Source organism: Adiantum capillus-veneris, chromosome 12 (genome assembly GCF_014529385.1).
Source record: "Adiantum capillus-veneris isolate H3 chromosome 12, ASM1452938v2, whole genome shotgun sequence".
NCBI lineage: Eukaryota > Viridiplantae > Streptophyta > Polypodiopsida > Polypodiales > Pteridaceae > Adiantum > Adiantum capillus-veneris.
The window spans coordinates 110,202,111-110,222,451 of NC_140942.1; the positions used below are offsets into that span (position 1 = coordinate 110,202,111).

General features: G+C 46.7%; 1 protein-coding gene across 2 annotated transcripts in view; it reads left to right on the forward strand.

Moving 5' to 3' along the window:
• The window catches only part of LOC147446314 (uncharacterized), a 54,893-nt gene extending 34,943 nt beyond the window's left edge, over positions 1 to 19,950 (forward strand). For both annotated transcript variants that reach the window (XM_086525575.1, XM_086525574.1), the window contains one exon: positions 19,369 to 19,950. In XM_086525575.1, coding sequence (XP_086381701.1) covers positions 19,369 to 19,750 — 382 coding nt within the window. In that variant the 3' untranslated portion in view covers positions 19,751 to 19,950. The remainder of the gene's footprint in view (positions 1 to 19,368) is intronic.
• Positions 19,951 to 20,341: the final 391 nt, after the last annotated feature.

A 20,341-nucleotide genomic window follows, 5' to 3' on the forward strand; every position in this document is an offset into this window, starting at 1 on the left:
TCAAGGTACAGTGTATAAAGATGTTGCATATTGCCCCCATATCTCTGTAGAAGTAATCACTGGTGGGGTAGACTGCTCATGGAATAGACGCCAAGCCTCTCCTGAATCTCTACCAAGGAAGAGCTGATATAAATCTTGCTCCATCTGGACCAAGAAAGCTCGCTTCTTCCGTCGCACTAGTCGTCGTGTAGCAATACGAGACTGTCTATAGGTGATCACTCCCAATGTAAGCTCCCGTTGTATCTGAGCTCTACTCTGTCGACACTCCTCATCATACCAGCTGTTCTGAGGTATGTGCCCAGAACGACGTCTCTGACCAGGCTGAGTGTGTGGGTATGCCTCTGTCGCTGCCCCATGTAATGTCACTGTCAGCATAGATGTGATCTCCTCCACTGTGTATATTGGCTCTGATGTGCATAAAAGCCTACATATCTCCTATGCATAGACTGAGTCAGTCTCTGGTGTAAAGTATAGCGTGGATGTCTACCACCCCGTGAGGCCTGAGATGTACTGTACTCAAAGGAGACTGATAATGTCAAAAGTGCATGATCTATTGCTATCCTACATGCCTGGGCCCCACTATGAAATCTTGAATGTGAGAGATAAAGCTCGGATGTGTCAGAACATAGTCTACAGTGCTGGACCCATGTCTATGTGGAAAACAAGTAAAACTTGTAGACAATGGGAAGGTCGATAAGCCATTCAGTATGGCTAAACTGTGAGTAGTCGTCATCTCCCTCAGGTATCTCCCATACTCTGTATGTTCTCTATCGTGTGAGCATCTCTCAAGTCGCATCTCCTCTGGCTCTAACTCTCTAAGCATCTCCTCTGAGGTGTCATAGAAGACCGTCTGTGAGTTGCCTGTACGGGCATTGAAATCCCCCAGGAGTATGATGTCTCCATCTCTGGAGAACTCCCAGATATCATCATCAAGTACAGAGTAAGGAGACTGTCCTCTGGGTGAAGCATATACTGAAGTGCTGGGAGGAAAATAGCATATGGCGATGTACAAGAATCGTCCAGTCTCTGCCCTTAGCCTCACCCGCAAGTATCTGGCCTGATCATCTCTCCGAACTATGTGCAGTAGTGGTTGGAGCTCCTCTCTGAAAAGAACTGCTACACCTCCTGATCCTCTAGTCCCATGCGCAGATCTGGTGCATGTCCGGCAAGCTGTCTCCCATCTGTATCCTGATATGTGCGGCATCAACTGTCCTGGAGACTGATGAGTCTCTGAGTAGAAAACAATGTCTCTGTCTCTGAAGCTGTCCTCAAAGGCCCCCACATCAAGTCTATACGAACCATTACAATTCCAAACGGCCATCCTGAGAGTGGTCCCATAGGTCTCGCACCGTCATGTAGAGCGGTGTTCTGTAATCACTACTACTACATTTCTGTAGAAAGCTAACTTTCCCTTCTCCCTTGCTGCTATAATCTCTGGCATGACCTCTCTCATATGTGCAAGCTGTGAGAGTGTAAGATCATCTCCTAAAAAGATACTTGTTTTCTTGAGGGTTGGCCTCTTCTTTAAAAAGTCTTTCTTTTCTTCCATGGAGGGAAAGCGCAAAATGAGAGCCCGTTCTTTTGAACTCTCCCCATTACCTTCACTCTTCTTGCCCACTCTCCAAGCTTGTGTGTGCAAGTGCTTCTCCACCCCCATCATGGACATGAGGCTCTTCACCTCTTGGTCCACCTTATCTGAATCTTTCAGGCCGGTCACTCTCACGTGTAGAGCGTGTACCCTTCTTCGTTGTTCCTCTTCAAGTGTCTTGTTGATGATGTCGGGTGTAGTCGGGATTTCCTTGCCCTTTCCCTTCTTGACAACTTCAATCCATTTTTCAGCCTCATCCATGTTCTTTTGCGTTTTGGAGAGAACCTCCACCCATGAGGTCTTCTTTTCTCCTTCCTCCTTTATTTCTTTGACTTGTGCTCGAATACTATTCAGTTCATTGATCATTGATGGCTGAATTTCTCCATCTTCAAGGCATCCTCCCTCTTTGGTTTCGTCGAGCTCCTTCCTAATGGCTGAGATGCTACCTTTTAAAGCTTGAATTTCATCCCGGAACTCCTTGTGTTCTAGTTCCCTCGCCTGTTCCTTCCTCTTTTTCCATTCAAGAATTAAATTCTTCTCTTTCTTCCACTCATCCATGTGGGCTTTGCATTCTTTCAACTCCTTTTCAATGGTTGTCATCCTCTTGCTTGTGACCATGTAGTGCGCCGCCATCCTTCTTGCCTTATTTGTTTCACTTATCTGATTCACTTTCCAATAGAGAGGAGAGAACGACCTATACGCACCGCATTATGCATACATGTGTTTCCACATTCAGCCTACATGGCATATATTTGCTTTCTGTATGTGTCAATGTGCAATTTCTGCGAGTTCTGCTGTTTCCAAATTCCTTGTAAAAATCCTTGCAGGTGTGAAAAATGCAGGATTTTGAAATTTTGAAGGTTCGGAAAATCTGGAAAAGCCGAGACTGTGGAAATTCTTGTGGAAATTCCTCCTGCAATTTGAATTTTGCCGGGTGTATGTACCTGCGGGCTAAGGAGGGGGGGGGGGGGGGGGGGGTTGGTTTTGATGTATGTCCTTGCGGGTGCGCTGTCACAGCAGCAGGCGGGGGGGGGGGAGGATGCGCAGCGCGAGGTAGGGTGCAGTTTGCGTGAGTGGAGTGCAGGCTACGCGAGGTGGGTGGCAGCAGGTTGAGAGAGAGAGAGAGAGAGAGAGAGAGAGAGAGAGAGAGAGAGAGAGAGAGAGAGATGTTATATTAACGTCTTCAAAAGGCCAAAATGACCTATGAGACCAAAGTGTTACAATGTGGTGGATCTGATACAAAGTCAGAGTAACAAAATGAAATGACAAAATGAAATACTATGAAATCCTAAGCTGGTAATGTGAACTAAGCAGCTAGCCGGGATAGCTAAATCACGTCACAAGAGATCGAGCATTGGTCGTTGGCGGATCTCATCAATCTCCTCCATGGTTAATTGTCTGATTGGGCTTCGTGCATGTTTGGCCAAAGTGATTCGAATCCTCTGATGCAGCCTCCGTCGATGCTGTGTAGTCCTCTGCAATCGTGGGAGATCCAGTCGCTCGGTCGATCAGTGTGTCTTTGGTGTGAGCCGACAAGATCTGTTGTGGTAGTAGCTCCTGTGTGTGTCCAGTGTCTGCTCTAAAGAAGTCTGTGATGTGTCTCTGAGACTGGCTGGCCTCTCCTCCCATCAAGCTCTCTCAGTGTCTACGCAGCTTGAGCAGAAACAAACCTAGGCATCTTTGATCCTCGTACCTCATGACCTTGGAGAGTGGTCCAAAGCCCTCTCTGAACAAACAGTGGAAGCGGCCTCATATCTCGTAGTAGACGGGGCAGTGACATGTGTAGTGTAACTTTGTCTCAGGCTCCATGTCACACAGGGGGCATGTCTTGGTCTCTGTTGGTACTCTATTGTATCTCCCAGTCTCGATCTACAGCTGGTGTGAAGATGTGCGTATCTAGCCAATTGCACACCGTATCCCATGAGACAAGTGGGTGTCCATGTATCTGGGCCTCGTCACAAAACCGTCTCTCGTAAGCTGGAGAAGATGCTCTCTGTAGAAATCCATCTTCGTGCCCAACGCCTGTGCTGGCTGTATCCATGTCCTCCTGGTGTCTAGCTGAGTCGGGTCTTGGCGGATGAGCCTCGTGATCTCGGACTTTGTAAGAGTTAGGGAGGGTGCATCCAGTGAGTACTGGAAGGGTGGCAATCTGTCTATACTGAACCCATGCGCCTAGAACCATGATGTCATCTCCCCATACCAGCATGCTGTATCTCCCTGCATGACTAATTGTCGAGAGGACTCCAGTGCAAGGCGGGCGTATCTGTCTCTGGGAAGTTCCCACATGCGGTGTATGAATGAGACAGATCTGGTAAGCGCCTCAACCACTAATGGGGGGCAGCTAGCCCTGCTCGGATAATGGCACGTGGTACTGAAGCTTTGGCTCTAATGAGCCGCGAGATCATGGAGACCAGGGTCTTCTCCATGTCCCTCCATCCATCAGTGTGACCTGTCCTCCCGTGATGATCCAACGAAGGCCCCTAGATCTCAGCTCCATAGAGCAATGCAGAAGCCACCAAAGTGTCAAAGAGCCAGAGCTTCGTCCGAGGTTCCTGAAATTGAACCTGTGAACACATCCTCTCCAATCTACCCAATGCCGAATGGGCTCTGGTCAATCTAGTCTCTACTGCTCTCCTCAATGAAAATGCTGGTCCACTAAAAACCACTCCAAGGTAAGTGTAAGCATCTGTATACTCCACGGTCTCCTGGCCGTATGTGAATGCGGATGCTGACCTCCTGATCCACTGTGATGTGGTATTAAATACCATGACCTTGGTTTTACCAAGGTTGACAGACAAACCACTTTCATGGGCAAAACTATGCAAAGCATCCAAGTGACGTTGCATCCCCTCCGGAGAGTCGGAGATCAACACATTATCATCAGCATATAACAATAGCGGAATCCATGTCCTTGCCAGCGGTGCACCTCTATCCCCATCTCTCTCAATGTAGTCAGAAACCTCATACATACATACCAAATAGAGTAGGAGAGAGCAGGCAACCTTGCTTCAACCCAATAGTGGAGTGAACTGGTGTAGATAGACCCTCTGAGGTGCGTACATGCTCTACTACTGATCTGTACAATGCCATGATCCTCCAAATGAGCTCTGTGGGTACTCCCATCTCCTTGTAATCTGTGCATCAATCTAGCTGTGGGTACTGTGTCAAATGCTTTGTGGAAGTCCACAAAGCTACAATAGATCCGTCTCCATGGGATCTGCCCTCCTCGATGATGGCCGTGAGTGTCAAGATATGGTCAAGAGTGGAAAAACCTCTCCTAAACCCTGCCTGCCCAGCTGCACGTACTCCCTCTCTCTCTGTCCATCTACTCAGTTGCTGCTCAAGAATGGATGCGTAGAACCGTGCCAATGTGTGTCCAATCATGATAGTGCGATAATTCCCAGGCTCCATAGGGTCTCCTGATTTGAAGATAGGTACAATCGTAGATAGGCTCCAAGTATCAGGCAAGCCCTCACACATGGCACGGTTAAACATGATTGCTAGAAGCTCTGCTAGTAGATCTTTGGCATGTATGAAATGTTCAGCCACTAGGCATCACGATCATATGCTCTCCCAGTCCTCATCCTCTCAATGGCCTTCTTCACCATCTCAGCGGTGAAAAAAGCACGTGTGTGGGCATGGATCGGGGGGATCGGGAAGGGGGGGCTGTCCAGATGGGCCGATGGATTTCGTAGATGGGCGTGCTCACGTGGTAGCTACTTTTGGCAAAAGTTTGAAAGCAGTTGACTTTTTAGTCGCCAGAGCTTTATGGGGGTGCTAGTTGTTAGCAACTTTGATTTTAGGTGGGTGGCTTTTGTAACAGTTGCTTTTGGACCCAAGTGCCTTTATAAACGAACCTTGAGGCTTGGAAGCCCACTCTGGCAAATCAGTGCATGGTTGCACAATTGCGGAGTAGACCCGGCCCAACAATTGTACTCTATGACTTATTAATATAAAAAAGTAATGAAAGGGGTGCCTAACTTAGGGGCGAGTGTGTTTGGGTAGAGAACTATGCTCTGCCGTACCTCAACTACAGTTGTTTTAAACTTCAAGTGTTAACAATTTCAAGTTCCGAAGTGTCTTTATTGTTGATTCATTGCCTTGCCCTTGGCACTTCCAGTGCATGTGTAGCTTAAGCGCTGTAGCCTTTCCAAATGTTTGGCGAAATGTAGCTATTAGATGTAGAGTTTTCAAAATTCTAAACGGTAGAATTGTAAGTTAACAGACACTTTTTGAGAGGTCTTCACCTTGTCTTGGTTTAAAGATACAAAGTTACAAACAAAGCACTATCTTTCATCCAACAGTCTGACATCCGCTTTCTCAGGATGAAACTTTAGAGAAGCTTTGAAAGTTTGGAAAGCAACATCTCACCTTTAAGGGGAATGCACAGACTTGGTGGTCAACTCTTTTACTACATGGCTAAGCACCTCGCATTGGCTCTCATTTAAGAGATTGTTCTCATCTCTTTGGTGGACACCATAGTGTGAATCAGAGATTTTGATCGCATGGAATTATCTTCGGATGACAAAAGAAGACACACTTTATACTTAAGTCAAAGATTTTGGAATACCTTTCTACCTGTAGTTTCTTTCAGGAAGATCTCACCAAAGAACAGATGGTGCAATATTGTTGTGGTTGGCCAAAAAAGCTAGAGTCACAAAATGGTGACGTGGCAAAAGAAATAGGAAAGCAGAACCGTACGGAGTGATGACATGTAACAGGCTTGGACACTCCAAATCAATAGCAACACACGAACAGAAACTACAAATAACTAAACTTGAAAAGAGAGAGAGAGAGACACAAGCGGAGAGTCGACATGAAGCAACGGGATTTCGCTTGCAGATGTATTGGCCCCAAAGACTGGCGCCCATTTCGGGATTTCTTTCTTGATTGCCAATCACAAAGGTATAACTCCCGAGGGTTAACTCTCTGTGACTCTGCGTCCAGGTGCTTTGCCAGAGAGTGGCTTAAGGACATTTGGGGCCATGGGAGGCCTGTCAGGTGCAGCGGAATTGAAATGGTGAAGATCTAGTTTTTACACTTCCACAAATCCTTTCCTTTCTTTCCTTGTGTTACTGATTCCTTTTAGCTTGAATGATGGTTTCTTTTACTTTTTCTTGAAGAAAGGGGGAGAGAGAAGAGGAGAATGACACCCAATCGGGTTCCAACCAACCCTCTCAAGGGCCCCCCACACCGTTGCCGATGTGGTATTTGCTTTAAATCACCAATCATTGAAACCAGTATTAAAACCAGAGTCAAAAAATTCAAATCGGCACCAAGACAGATTTAAAACATATACCATCCATTTCAAACGAATTCCAAATAGGATTATCAAACAAGTTCTCAAACAGAACTCTAAACTAAAAAAGCATTCTCGACATCAATCGAGCTCGAAAAGACAACTGGCTTTCCATCTTGAAATCTACACCAAAATTAGGGGTTAGATTTCTTCCATAAGGTTGTAACCGACCGCAGCATGGTCCATAAGCTTTTGGACTGGCAATGTTCTTGTAGCGGTGATGGTCCTCCCAAGACATAGCAATCACATTGGACTTCCAAGGTTATCGGTCCGAGAAGACCCCCATGTTGAGAGATGTCAAAAAATTTCAAGTTAGTAATTTGCTAGGGTTTCCATGGCAAGGTTTCAACATACCCCACTACCAGAAGTTGTACTCCGAAGGAAGATGTCAGAAGGCATGTAACTTGAGAAAATTTGAAAGCTTGCCAAGTCCTTCGAGTGTGCGGCTTGGTAGCTATAGACTTCCACCATTGCATGGCACTGCTTCTAAGAAAAACAATGGCTTATGCCCCGTAAGACAGAGCGATGAAGACGGGAGTGCGCCCGATGCGCGATGGAGTAAGGGTGGGAGTGCCTAATAAGTCCGAGTTCGGGGCACGCACATTCTTTCATAAATTTTTTGGTAAAGCTTGGAAGCGCCGTCTTTCTCCGTCTCCTCTTTGGTAGGACCGGTATGCTTTTAGAAAAACGCATACTTGAAGCTCTGATACCACTGTTACAGGCTTGGACACTCCAAGCGAGAAATCAATAGCAACACACAAATAGAAACTTAAAAATCACCGTACTTTACTAGAGAGAGAGAGAGAGAGAGAGAGAGAGAGAGAGAGAGAGAGAGAGAGAGAGAGAGAGAGAGAGAGAGAGAGAGAGAGAGAGAGTGAGTTGACACGGCACGACGGAGTTCCGTGTCTAGAAGCACTGGCCCCAAAGACTGGCGCCCCTTTCGGTATTTCTTTATTATTGATCAATGCAAAGTACAACTTCCGAGGGTCCTTTGCTCTCAGACTCTGTCCAGATCCTCTGCAGAGTAAGAGGCCCAAGGACTCTTTTAAACTTACAAGGGATGCCCGAAAGGAATGAGTTCAAAAGCACTAAACCCCAAAAGATCTGGTCCCCAAAAGCTAGCGCTGGAATCTGCAAAAGCTGCCAGTGTAATTTACAGAAATCTGTACAGCCTGCCACTGTAGCACAGTAGCACGATTTTCAGAATTCTATACAGTTTGCCACATTAGCTGTCCGTACAGCCCTGCCATGTCAGCAATCAGCGCGCTTTACGGGTGTGTCTGTTGGAGATCAAACTTCTGTCTTTTAGGGTTTCGTGCCCCATGGCCGGTGTTTCATAAGTTCTTCAAGTTAGTCTGTTCAGTTTCTCTTGTCCACTCAGCCATTGCTCTTCCTGTTGGTCATGCCACGTCATCACTTTGTGACACCTCCGGGGCTGATTTGATGCACCTTTGGATCCTTCTTGATGTGGGATTGTGGATGGCCACCAAGGAACTGATTTGGGGCTGAATTGCGCTCCCGATGTGAGAGGAGTGAAGGGCTGAAAGCTGGCTGCAAAAACGCAGCAGATCTCGCGCATAAAGCAGGGCTGAAAGCGCAGATCTCGATGAAGGCGATGATGGGCAGCAATGGAGCACTCCATGCCGCCGAAGTACCGGACCACAACGGGAACCACGCCAGGACAATTTTCGAGCTGTGTTTGGCGACGGAACAGGCTGGAAAATGAAAACGCTGGCTGATCTGCTGCAGATTTGTAGGCGCTAGGGCGAAGAAGTGAGATCGTTGGTTGATCTGACACTTGGAGCAAAACGGTACCACTTCTGCCGCAAACTGAAAATGCTAGGGATCGATGAGGCAGAACGCTAGGCTCTGCTCTCCAATCACTGGCGCTAGAGTGAACTGATGCCAAAACGCTAGCACACCTACTCCCTATATAGGTGAGGAATTTGACTTATGAATTTATTTAGGCTTAGGTAGGCCAATCCATCCACCACATCCAACAGATAAATCAATAAATTGATTTATCAATAAGTTAGGTCAAGGGGTTCCAGTTTGAGTGAAATTGTCGCACATTTGCCCCCCCGGAAATCCGATCGACACGGGGATTAGCTCATTGGATTCCTCTAACCTAGAACTACATGCACGTCACGCCAGATGCCCACCGCAGTGTAATAACATCTGTCAAAACGCTTGTACAAACCATTTATGCAAGAGGGGATTCTGTTAACAGGCTTGGATACGCCAAGCGAGAAATCAATAGCAAACACACAAACAAAAACTTTAAAACCATTGAACTTAGAGAGAGAGAGAGAGAGAGAGAGAGAGAGAGAGAGAGAGAGAGAGAGAGAGAGAGAGAGAGAGAGAGAGAGAGAGAGAGAGAGAGAGAGAGAGAGAGAGGATGGTCTCACTAGAGCCTTCTTTTTGACATATTGGGATGTATTGCATATACCACTGCTGGTTGTCAGGACATCTTTGCATCAGGATATATGCATCCGGCTCTTTGTTCAGGTCTCATATCTCTTATTCCGAAGGGGGGTGACACCACTCAGCTCCGACAGTGGAGACCTATTACCCTACTCCCTTCGGTCTATAAGATATTAGCGTTACTGATCAGCCATGCTTGCGGCAGTTCTTACCAGATATTATTCATACTTCTCAGACAGGCTTCGTTATGGATTGATGCATTCTGGATAATATCTTCACCTTTTATGAGGCAGTAGAGTGGGCAAGATCATCTTCTGAACCTCTCGCTTTTTTCATCCTAGACTTCGAGAAAGCATACGATCGTGTTGACTGGGACTTTCTCTCGAAGGATCTTTAGCTAGGATGGGTTTCCCTTTGAGATGGATTTCAGGTATTTCCGCTCTCGTCAGAACTGCCAGCAGCGCTATTACTATTGGTGACCGTGTCAGTCGCAGTTTTGAGCTTTCTCGATCTGTCCGTCAGGGATGTCCTTTAGCAGCATATCTGTATCTGTTTGTGGGAGAGACTATGTCTGACTTTCTTCGTGCTCAGAGTCATGCATTTCGGGGATTGACCATGCCAGTACCTACAGCTCCAGACCTTATCGATCAAGAGTTTGCTGATGACACTATGCTCATGTTGTGCTATTTGCTACCCGCTCTTGATGCAATGCGGGAGGCCCTACAGGTTTTTTGCATTGCCAGTGGTGCACGCATTAACTGGCATAAATCCTTTGGGTTATTGGTTGGCAGTGATGACATACCTACTTGGGGGGTAGATAATGGTTTCACATGGCTACGGCCGGGTCAGACATGCAGATACCTGGTCTTTCAGGTTAGATTTGATGTTTCCACACAACAGCAGTTTGCACCCGTACTACAGTCTATTCGCAGGAAGCTATGCCATTGGTCTTCACGTCATCTGTCGTTGGCTGGCCGTGCATTGGTCGCCAACCAAGTCATTCTGGCTACAGTATGGTATACGGCTTCTTGTTGGATGTTACATTCTGGTGTGATAGCTCAGCTCCGCCGACTAGTAAGGAACTTTTTATGGAGTGGCACAGATGGGACTATTGATACTCGTGCTAGAGTTCGCCGGTCCACGATCATTCGTCCTAGGTCAGAGGGAGGCCTTGGCATCATTGATCCAGAGTTACAGAGCCGCGCACTTCTTACCAAGCTTATTGTTCGGGGTCTTTTTCCTGGCCAAGAACCTTGGAAGATGCTTCTTCAGGCTGCTCTTTGCACAGTGACTCCACGACTCGGCACTAGAGACGGTCATACTTGGCATTCAAGGTATCGTTTTCTCTTTACGGATGCTCCCTTGTCCACTTCCACCCTTTCTCCGATCGCTCCTTCAGATTTGGGTTTCCATGAGACGGACTCTCGTTCGCTCACCTCCCTCGTGTCGTGAGGAGATTGAGCGCAAGCCTCTCATTTGGAATGCTACAGTTCTTGATTCTTCGGTTAATCCACCTTGTCAGCTTGGAGAGAGGACTCACATTGATTGGGCTGCTTGGGACTCTGGCCCTGCTACCTCTATGCGGTTGTTTTATGAGACACGTATGCTGGATGCAGATTTTGTGGCAGAACATTATGACATTGGTCGCGGGGTGCCAGACAGACTGCTTGAGATCGATTCTGCCGTTCCTTCACAGTGGGATGCAGTCATGCGCGGCACGATTCAGATGCCCCCTCATTGTGGCTGGGAAGGCCTCTTTGACCAGAGCACTCTCTTATTAGTTCGTTTGGACACCATGCTATTCACAGTTGATACTGACAACTCTCAGGGGAGTCATGCTCGATTGACATACGCTGCCACTTCTCCGCTACTTATCTCCTCCGGCGCTCGATGGGAGGCCATACGAGTAGTTGGCTCACGCGGGAAGCGTCGTTGTGTTGACCCCCGTTTTGCTTCCGTTGACGTTGCTCTTTGGAGGCTTTGGGTGTGGGAGGGCCGTGCCCTATCACAGCTTTACTGGGACCCAGGAGAGTGGCATTGGCCTCACTCAGATCCCACAGGTGCACCTGTATCCTTCTTTGAGTACACTGTCCGGATTGGAAGATTAGCATTGATGAGAGAGCAACCACAGCAGCCCACTCATATGCGTTTCTGGTTACATTCAGGCCTCTCTCATGCCTATCTGCAGCAGTTTTGGTTCGCGATCTGGGATTTACATGATGCTCGTCGTATTTCCTTTTTCATGTGGATGATTGCTCATGCGGGACTACCAGTTGGGACTTGGCTAGCTTCTATGGGTCATGATCCGTTATGTACTGGCTGCCCTTTGTGCCAACTTGAGTCACCTGCTCACTGTCTTTGGTCATGCTCAGCTTCCCATGTAGTGTGGCTTGCAGTTTGCTCTCTACTCAGCAGATCAGGTGTTCAGCATGGATTTCTTACTTGGGGATCCGTCTCATGGTTGATGTCGATGCTCGGCCCGCATCTTTTCTACGAGGGCTCAGCCACAGATCCAGCCTTCATGCTTACCTCCACTGGTTATCGACGAGGGACTTTGGCTATGCTACCACAGATTGCTTGGCAGGGAGATTTGCAGACACGTGATGCAGTTTTCTCAGTCATCACTAGTATTACACTATGGAATATTTGGAGAGCTCGTTGTCTTCACATTCTCAGTGCGGCTCCATAGCTCCTTCAGGATATCCTCACTGCCATTTGGCTAGACACCATTCACACCCTGATTTGGCAGTGGGATTCGTCCTCCGGTACATCTAGAGCAGCCGAGGCTCGTCGATTTGCCTTCCTTCGGCGTTGGGCACGATCCCCACTTTTCTTCACACTGACAGGTGGTTAGATTACTTGGCATTATGTCCCTCCTCAGTGGTTTCTCCTCCACTCCTCACACCGACCACCATGAGATTGTTCTAATCGAGTAGTCTCTATAGTGGCTCTCCTCCTTTCATTCAGCTTGTACACCCCACGTGATAGGCTACTTTGGCATCCGTTGGGATTATTTTGTACTCAGTAATATACAGCCCTGACTTTTTCCAAAAAAGAGAGAGAGAGAGAGAGAGAGAGAGAGAGAGAGAGAGAGAGAGAGAGAGAGGGAGAGACGGCAAGGTGAAGTTCCGCGCCCAAAGTCCAAAGACTGGCGTCCCTTTCTATATTTCTTTATCATTGATCATTGCATAGTAAACTCTCGAGGGACCTCTGCTCTCAGACTCTGCGTCCAGATGCTCTGTAGAGTGAGGCCTCAGGGGCTCTTATAAACTTGCAAGGCATTCCCAAAAACAGAGCCCCAAAAGCAATAAGCTCAAAAGCACTAAACCCCAAAAGCATCTGCTCCCAAAAGCTAGCGTTGGAGACTCTCAAAAGCAACCAGTGCAATCTGTGGAAATCCGTACAGCCTGCCACGTCAGCATCCATATAATCTACCATGTCAGCATGTCAGCGCCAAGGTAGTTCTCGTTCGACGTACGGAACGTCTCGTTCCGTACGGCCTGTCACGTCTTGTCCGTTTGTCTATCGTGTTTCGTATGTTCAAAAATTCCCAACCGTTTATGACCGTTGGCGGTATTTTGACTGTTGACTAGTGAACGTTGTAGGCAGCTGTTTTGGAGCGCATTTTCACCACATTGGATCATATGCCATGTGCTAGAGCCTAGCCCTTCCACATGTGACAAATTACAATGGACATGAAGGCTTGAAGCCCATCATCCATGTGAGATGATGTGACCTAAATTCTAATGACACTTCTCTCTTGCATGCTCTCCCTCACTCATCAAGAGTCATCATCCATGCTCTCCCTCTCCCATGCTCTAGCCTCTTCCTATTTAGGCAATGCCTCTCCATCTTTTTCTCCAACACTTACAACTACAAGCTCTCAATGCTCCCATGTTCTAGCTCTCAAGTGACAAGCTCTAGAGACTAGAGTCTTGCCTCTCCATCTTCTCTCCTTGGGTCACTCCCTCTCAAGCTCCCATTGAAGCTCTCATAATTCACGTCTCCATCTCTCTCTCCCACCCCCACCCCACCCTTCCAAGTTCCCTCTCTTTCTCTCTCTCTCTCTCTCTCTCTCTCTCTCTCTCTCTCTCTCTATAATCTATTGATACTAGTAGCTACAGAGTACATACTACATAATGCCTCCTCCTCTTCATGAAGCCTTTGAGAAGCATTGCCGCTATTTTGAGTGTGTGGAGGGCAAGCAAAATGCTTGCAAGTGGTGGTGCAAATATTGCCCAAAAGGTATGACCTCTTCCGTCACCCGTCTCATCATCCACTGATAAAGATGGGAGGACAAGCGGGCCCATGTCCTAATACTCCCGAAGATATCCTTGCGGAATGCAAGAAAAAGTACCTTCCATTGAAGACACACTAGGGTAGTGTCACCTCGGATGAGATAGCTCCGATTCTGAGGAAGAGGCCTCTCCAACTATGTCCATGGCTATTGGTGCCACCACAGCCTCATGTGATGGTGGTGCCATCTCCAAGAAGTCCGAGGCGTCGTCAAGTGATGGTTCTTGGCCTCCGAAGGTGGCAAAGCAAGCTTCTTTAGATAAATTGGTGGGTGGCTTGTCTTTCCTCAAGGAGAGACAAAGAATCGCAGAAATAGAGATTACCCGCACGGTGATTGAATGCAATCTCTCCTTCAACATTCTTCGGTTGGAGCGATGGAAGAGAATGATCATAGCGATTGCCGCGGTTGGTCCATGCGAGGGGTGGACCAGTGTGTCATACCAAGACATGAGAACAAAGAAGCTAGATGAAGAGAGGGCAAGGATTGACAAGTCGCTTGAGCCCGTACGTGCCGGTAGGGCAAAGTATGGATTCTCTATTCTCTCCAATGGATGGAGTGACCGCAAGAAGAGGGGCATCACCAACATTCTTGTGTCATGGCACGTACTTCTTGCGGGCGATGGATGCGGGTTCGAGAGGGAAGAAAATGACCGGGGCATTCATTTGGAAGCACATCCGTAAAGCCATTCTTACGGTAAAACCGTAAACCGAGCCTTTATGTCTTGAGCAATCGCCAATGAGTCCTATGTTTTAAGTTTTAACTCTCTTTGTTACAAATGCTTTTTGTGTAGGTTGGTGCGGAGGATGTCGTACAAGTGAAATTGCAAGGCAATGAGTAAGTGGTTAGAGAAGGAATTTCCATCCATAGTATGGAATCCATGTGCCTCTCATTGCCTTGACCTGCTCTTTGAGGCATAGTAACAGGGAATGGCCGTTTTCAGGTCTCCGTTCCCCGTTCCCATTCCAAGTTCCCGTTCCGAATCCCCGTTCCGTGTTTCAAACGTGAGTACCCGTAATAGGGAATGGCATTTTGTTCCGCGTTCCCGTTCCAGTTTCCCGTTCCTGGTAACTATGCTTTGAGGACATAGGGAAGCTAGGTTGGGTGAAAAATATCCTCAACCAAGCACTCTCCATCATCAATTTCAAGTTAGGGTGCTCGCAATTTATCGCACTTACTCTGAGCCCGAGTTGAAGAAGCCATCGGCCACTCGCTTTGCCACTATGTGGCTACTTCTTGAGCAGCTATATGATGTGCAAAACAAAATACAAAAGATCATGGTCTCCGATGAGTTCAAGGAATGGATGAATGGAGAGTCCGCCACTTCAATAGCAAGAGCCTCCAAAAACATTAATTTTACACATGCTGATTTTTTTTTTTGCAGAAACCCTTATTTTTTTTTGCTGAAAACCCAATTTTTACAAAAGTGTCGGAATTAAAATCCGTTTGCGTCAATGTGTAGGGCTAATCGAGAGGATCAACTTTGCCTTTTGTGCTTTCTAGGGCAAAACGGAACTCCTCCTTCTCTTGTCATTTCTTCATCCACTCCATAGCTTCTATCTCTAAGTTGGTGCAAGACCGGGTTCTCTTGGCGAAAAAGGAAAAATTATAAAATTCTATAGAATTTCCTTGTTCTCCATCCATGTTGTTAGGTTTGTGCTTCGATTTGCAGGGGGCAAGGAAGTAAGCTGAGCTCTGATACCACTGTAATCACCTTTGACGAGTGATCGGACGAGAAAACAGAGATAACCGCAATCTACGCACTTGACAACACTTTTAGTACTTCAAAATAACTTAAAGAGAAAGAGAGAGAATTCGCGCGAGACATGGAGTGGCGAAGTTCCACCCCTGAATGGCATGATTTGATTTTGTTTCAAAAAATTACGGGGCCCCAAAGATCGGTGCCCCTTTTGATATTTCTTTATTATTGATTCGACAAGGCACAACTCCCGAGGGTTTGACTCTCTTCGAGACTTTGCGTCCATATGCTCTCGAGAAGTGGCCCAATGGGCACTTCTAAACTTACAAGGGATGCCCAAAAACAGAGCCCCAAAAACTAAAGTTCTAAAAGCACTTAACTTAAATGCAACTGCTCTAAAATGCTAGTGCTAAAAACCATCCAAATCAGCCAGCTAAAAAAGTGGAAATCCGTACAATAGTGTCACATCATCTATGAGTGCAATTTGCGGAATTTCTGTACAGCTGACACGTGTCATCACTCCGCGCAATTGGTCCTTTATGTGTGTGTGTTTGTGTGTTCTTTTTATGATTTAGGACCCTCCGGCAAGACTTTGTAAGTTGGTATTTCTTTGCTTCTTCTTCTTCTTCTAGGTTTTAGGCCTTTCGGCCGGTTCCTGCAAGACTCAGTCAAGCTAGCCCAAGACCTGAAGGTCACTCAGATGTCTTAGTACCATGCAGATGATCATGGATGCAAATACCACATAGAGAAAACTGTTCACGACATAGAGGATTTTGGCTTTGATAAAAAAATTGGCATGGACAACCTTTCTAGGGCAAGTGAGTTTGTGACTGGCCACACGAACACATGGATCAGATGTGTCTATGACCTCGATGCAGAAACCCTAACCCCGAAACCGGTCACAACAATGGACTTCATTTTTGATCTTCCAAAGACTGAGAATGGGCATGATGGCATTTGGACAGTCATCGAGTGTTTGTCTTGCAAATTTGAGATTACATGGTATGCCTAATCTTTAGTAACAGATAGAGATCCCTGCTTCACGAGTTTGTTTTGGAGAGCGATCTGAGAGAATATCGGCGCCCAACTAAAATGCTTGTCCTCGTTTCATCCTTGGACAGATTGTGCAGTTAGAGGTAGCCAATTTAGTGGTCTAAGACTTGTTAAAGTCATACATCTTTGATCAAAAGACTCACTGGGAGAATTTTTTGTGTCACAAACTGCTGACATTGAAGAACGGAGCCAACCTGTAGATCCCGGTTGAGGGGTCTAAACCCTAGAAGTAGCAGAAGAAGTTTCACCAACTTGCAAACTCTTGCCGAGTGGCCTATTTTTAAAGAGGAGTTCCTACCAACCTATGGGACCGTGTCGTTCAATGGGGCCCAAGTGACCTAAAGACATAAAAATAAAGCAGGAACTTCGTACACAAATTTTCTTGCGTAAATTATTGATGACGTGGCAGCTGTATGGATGTCGTGCTTTTATGTTGGCTGATTTGCGCTGAGCTTTTGGGACCAGATGACCCTCTATAGTAGGATGAGTTGGCGGATGCCACCTCCACCTCAGCTTTGCCATCGACCGCGCCCCTGCACCGCCCCCTCTTCTCCGCCTCCACCTTCACCTCCTCCACCTGCCCGCTCCGCCTCTCCCATCCTTCCACTAGTCCTTCCGCCCCGTCTCTTGACCCCTCCCATGCCTGGCCGCTCGCCCAGGGGACATGACATTCTTCGGTAGCTCAAAGGTCTGTTGGCAGTGCATTAGCTCAAAGGTCTCTTGGTAGTGCATTTGTCAAGAGCCGCCTGGCATGAGAGGAGCAGCCATACCTATGGACACCCCTCCTAGTGTTGGTGTCACCCTTTGCGGCGGTCCCTTGCCGGCTGACCAGTTTTGACATCCGTTGCCGTTGAGACTTTTTCGACTACGACTTCACATGTTTTCTTGGCGACTCCTCTCTTGACCTCGAGGCAGCTTGTTTCAGATTACATGAGCCAGAGGGGCAAAGGCCCTAGACACCGAGAACGAGAGGCCGTTTTAGATTACCTTACCCATCATTCACGTCGATGTGCTTATGATGAGTACTTAGTTAAATGGAAGGGTCATTTAGAGCTTTGAAAGCTCATTATCCCCACTTCATTGATGAAAACATCAATGGTTCTTAAGGGGGGGAGTATGTTATGCCCCGCTTACAAGAGAGGGGATCTAGTCTATGACACCGTTGGGATGGGTGTCGAGTGTCTAGGTGGATGTAGAGTGAACCCAGCCAGTGTGGCTGGTCCTTTTTTCATAAAAGGAAGCCAAGGCAATATTTGTAGTCATCGACGCCCGCTGGCAGAGTGCTAGTGGTTAGCGTGTGAGGCTAGGATTGTGTGGGGTCACTTCGAGGAGGTAAGGCCAGGTGGTATGGGATGCTCGGTCTTATAGGTGCACACCTACGTCCTCGGATGCGGGCCCCGGCTAGGCGGTGCTGCAGGATGGAGGCTATGGTCGGGTGGTTCGTTCGACGCGTATCCATAGGGAGTCCGTGTAGCCGGGAGATCCTTCCGTGTTGTTTGTTTCAATCATCCTCATGTGGTCATCCTGCTCTGAAATTTGAACTATCATTCTCATGTCCCCAAGCAGCAACAGCGAATGTTCTCCTGTTGTGCTCTCTCCAGGTCTACAACCTGCTGACAGACGGATGTTGTAAGCTTGTGCTCATGAACTCATGACATGTCGATCTACTCTCTCGAGCTCTCTACAAAGCTCTCTAAGTATCTCCTGCTACACAACTATAATCCGAGCGTCCGGGCTTCGATCTTCTCTGCAACCAGATCTTGTTAGAGCTTTATGTTCACCTTCCAGATGATTGTGCATGCAGCTTGTAGAAGCTTCTTGGGGAAGTACGTACTCAAGCAGGCCTCTACGTAACTAAGGCCTTAGGTTTTGGACCAAGCAGATTGGTATTTCGTTTAGGCAGCCTATGCCTTTGTTATAGTAAGAGTAATTTCTCTAGTTCAATACCATGATTTGGCATGCCTCCAGTATCCTTAGTTTCACCTTTTGCCTGATCGATTTGCTGTTATCTTTTTTTGGTTTTTTTTGCCTGGATCACGTCATCACGTAGTCAATTTATGTTTTCCTGTCATTTGCTTCTGTTGTAGCCCACTCTTTCAACGTCACAAATCTCTATTTTATGGCTCTCCCCTACCCCCGTGATTGATTATGCTGTCATGGCAGTAAAACAACCTCATCAAGCAGGAGATTCTTCAGATACTTCACATAGTTTGAGTCCTTGGAGTACTTGATCATTTGCTATGCACAGGTATCAACTTGAAGTCGGCGCTTGTACTCCACTCGGAAACTTATCGTTGTCTTCTCCCAATTCCTCTGAAGGAGGTCTACTTCTGTTTGAATCTTCGTTGGTTCTTTCCGTTTGACTACAGGGAGTGTGAGTGCTCTTCATCCTCCTGCAAACGTGTAACTAGTGGGATATTGTCCTCTCTGTCTGTTTCATTGAGAGAATCGGATCCTTCGTAGGAGAAGAATCTTTTGAGCTCTGGTACCACTATAACAGGCTTGGACACCCAAGCGAGAAATCAATAGCAACACACGAACAGAACAACTAACTTGGAGGGAGAGAGGCTGTGTTTAGAGTTGTTCTTTGTCGCTCAATTACATGCATTTAGTGAGCTCTCTCTGTCTGTTTCATTGAGAGGATCGGATCCTTCGTAGGAGAAGAATCTTTTGAGCTGTGATACCAGTATAACAGGCTTGGACACCCAAGCGAGAAATCAATAGCAACACACGAACAGAACAACTAAACTTGGAGGGAGAGAGGCTGTGTTTAGAGTTGTTCTTTGTCGCTCAATTACATGCGTCTAGTGAGCTTTCTCTGTTTGGAATCCATCCTTTGTCAGAGCCTTGTCTAGTTCCTAAAACAGATTAGTCCAATGTGGAAGAAAATAAGCGGGCTTATCTTTTTCTAGTCTCGATTCGACTATGATTTTGGTTCCAGTTTGTAAAGGAATGGAAGGGTTTTTTGTCAGTTCTGACAGAGGTGTATCTTTTGGTTTTTTTGAAATCAGGCGGCGGCGGCGGCCAATGAATGCAGCTCAGTCCGTGGATAATCAACCAGGAAGCCAGTTTTGGGATTACGCAGGCCAATCTGTTTTGCGAAGCCCAAATAGGGAACCAGAGCCAAGAAACAATGCAGCCTTTCCTCAACGGAGACAAGAAGGTCCCCCCCCATTTCAGCAGTACCCAACAGAAAGAGAAGGGCAACGGTGGGCACCACCACCACTCTCTGGCCTGTACGGTTCGCATGGGATCCTTGGTTCAGAGTTACCAACCCAAGTTCAATACAGGGCACCTGCCCCACAAAATCATAGTCGAATCGAACCAAGCTTCCAGGCATTCCAACGTTATGAGGATTTAGATGCTGAACATTCAATGTACCCTTCAAGATAGCTGGTCCCTTCTTGTTTCCTTCCTTTTTTTAAGGTGGATTATAAGAAATCTGTTAATATCCTCCGAGCTCAATCAACCAAAAAAATAATTAACATTTCAACTTCACGGTGATTGAAATCTTGGCTGTTCAATCAATCAAGATTGTGTATCCTTTGAGTTCAACCAACTAAAAAATAATTAACATTTCAAATTCATGGTCATTATCATTATCATCATCATTGTTTTGGCATACTGGACATTAAGGCAGCCTGACACATGGGCACAAGGTCACCTAGCAAAATATGATAAAAGTCTACGTGTCTATTGTCAATAAGAACGCCAATGTCGATTGTGGTATGACTTGTTTGAAACCTTTCAGGATAACAAGGGACCTCTGTTGAGGCTATTATGAAGAATAAGAAGTCATCCAAAGTGCTAGTTCATATAAGAAAGGAACTTGTGAAATTCTGGCGAGATTGAGTGAATTCACTAATTGTTGTGATGATAGCTTAAGTTGCCTCGTTGTTAGTGTGGAAAGGGTATTGATTACTGACATTCTTTGCACATCTAGGTCCTTAGGCTGTAAATAAGATGTAATTCCTTGTGTAGCAT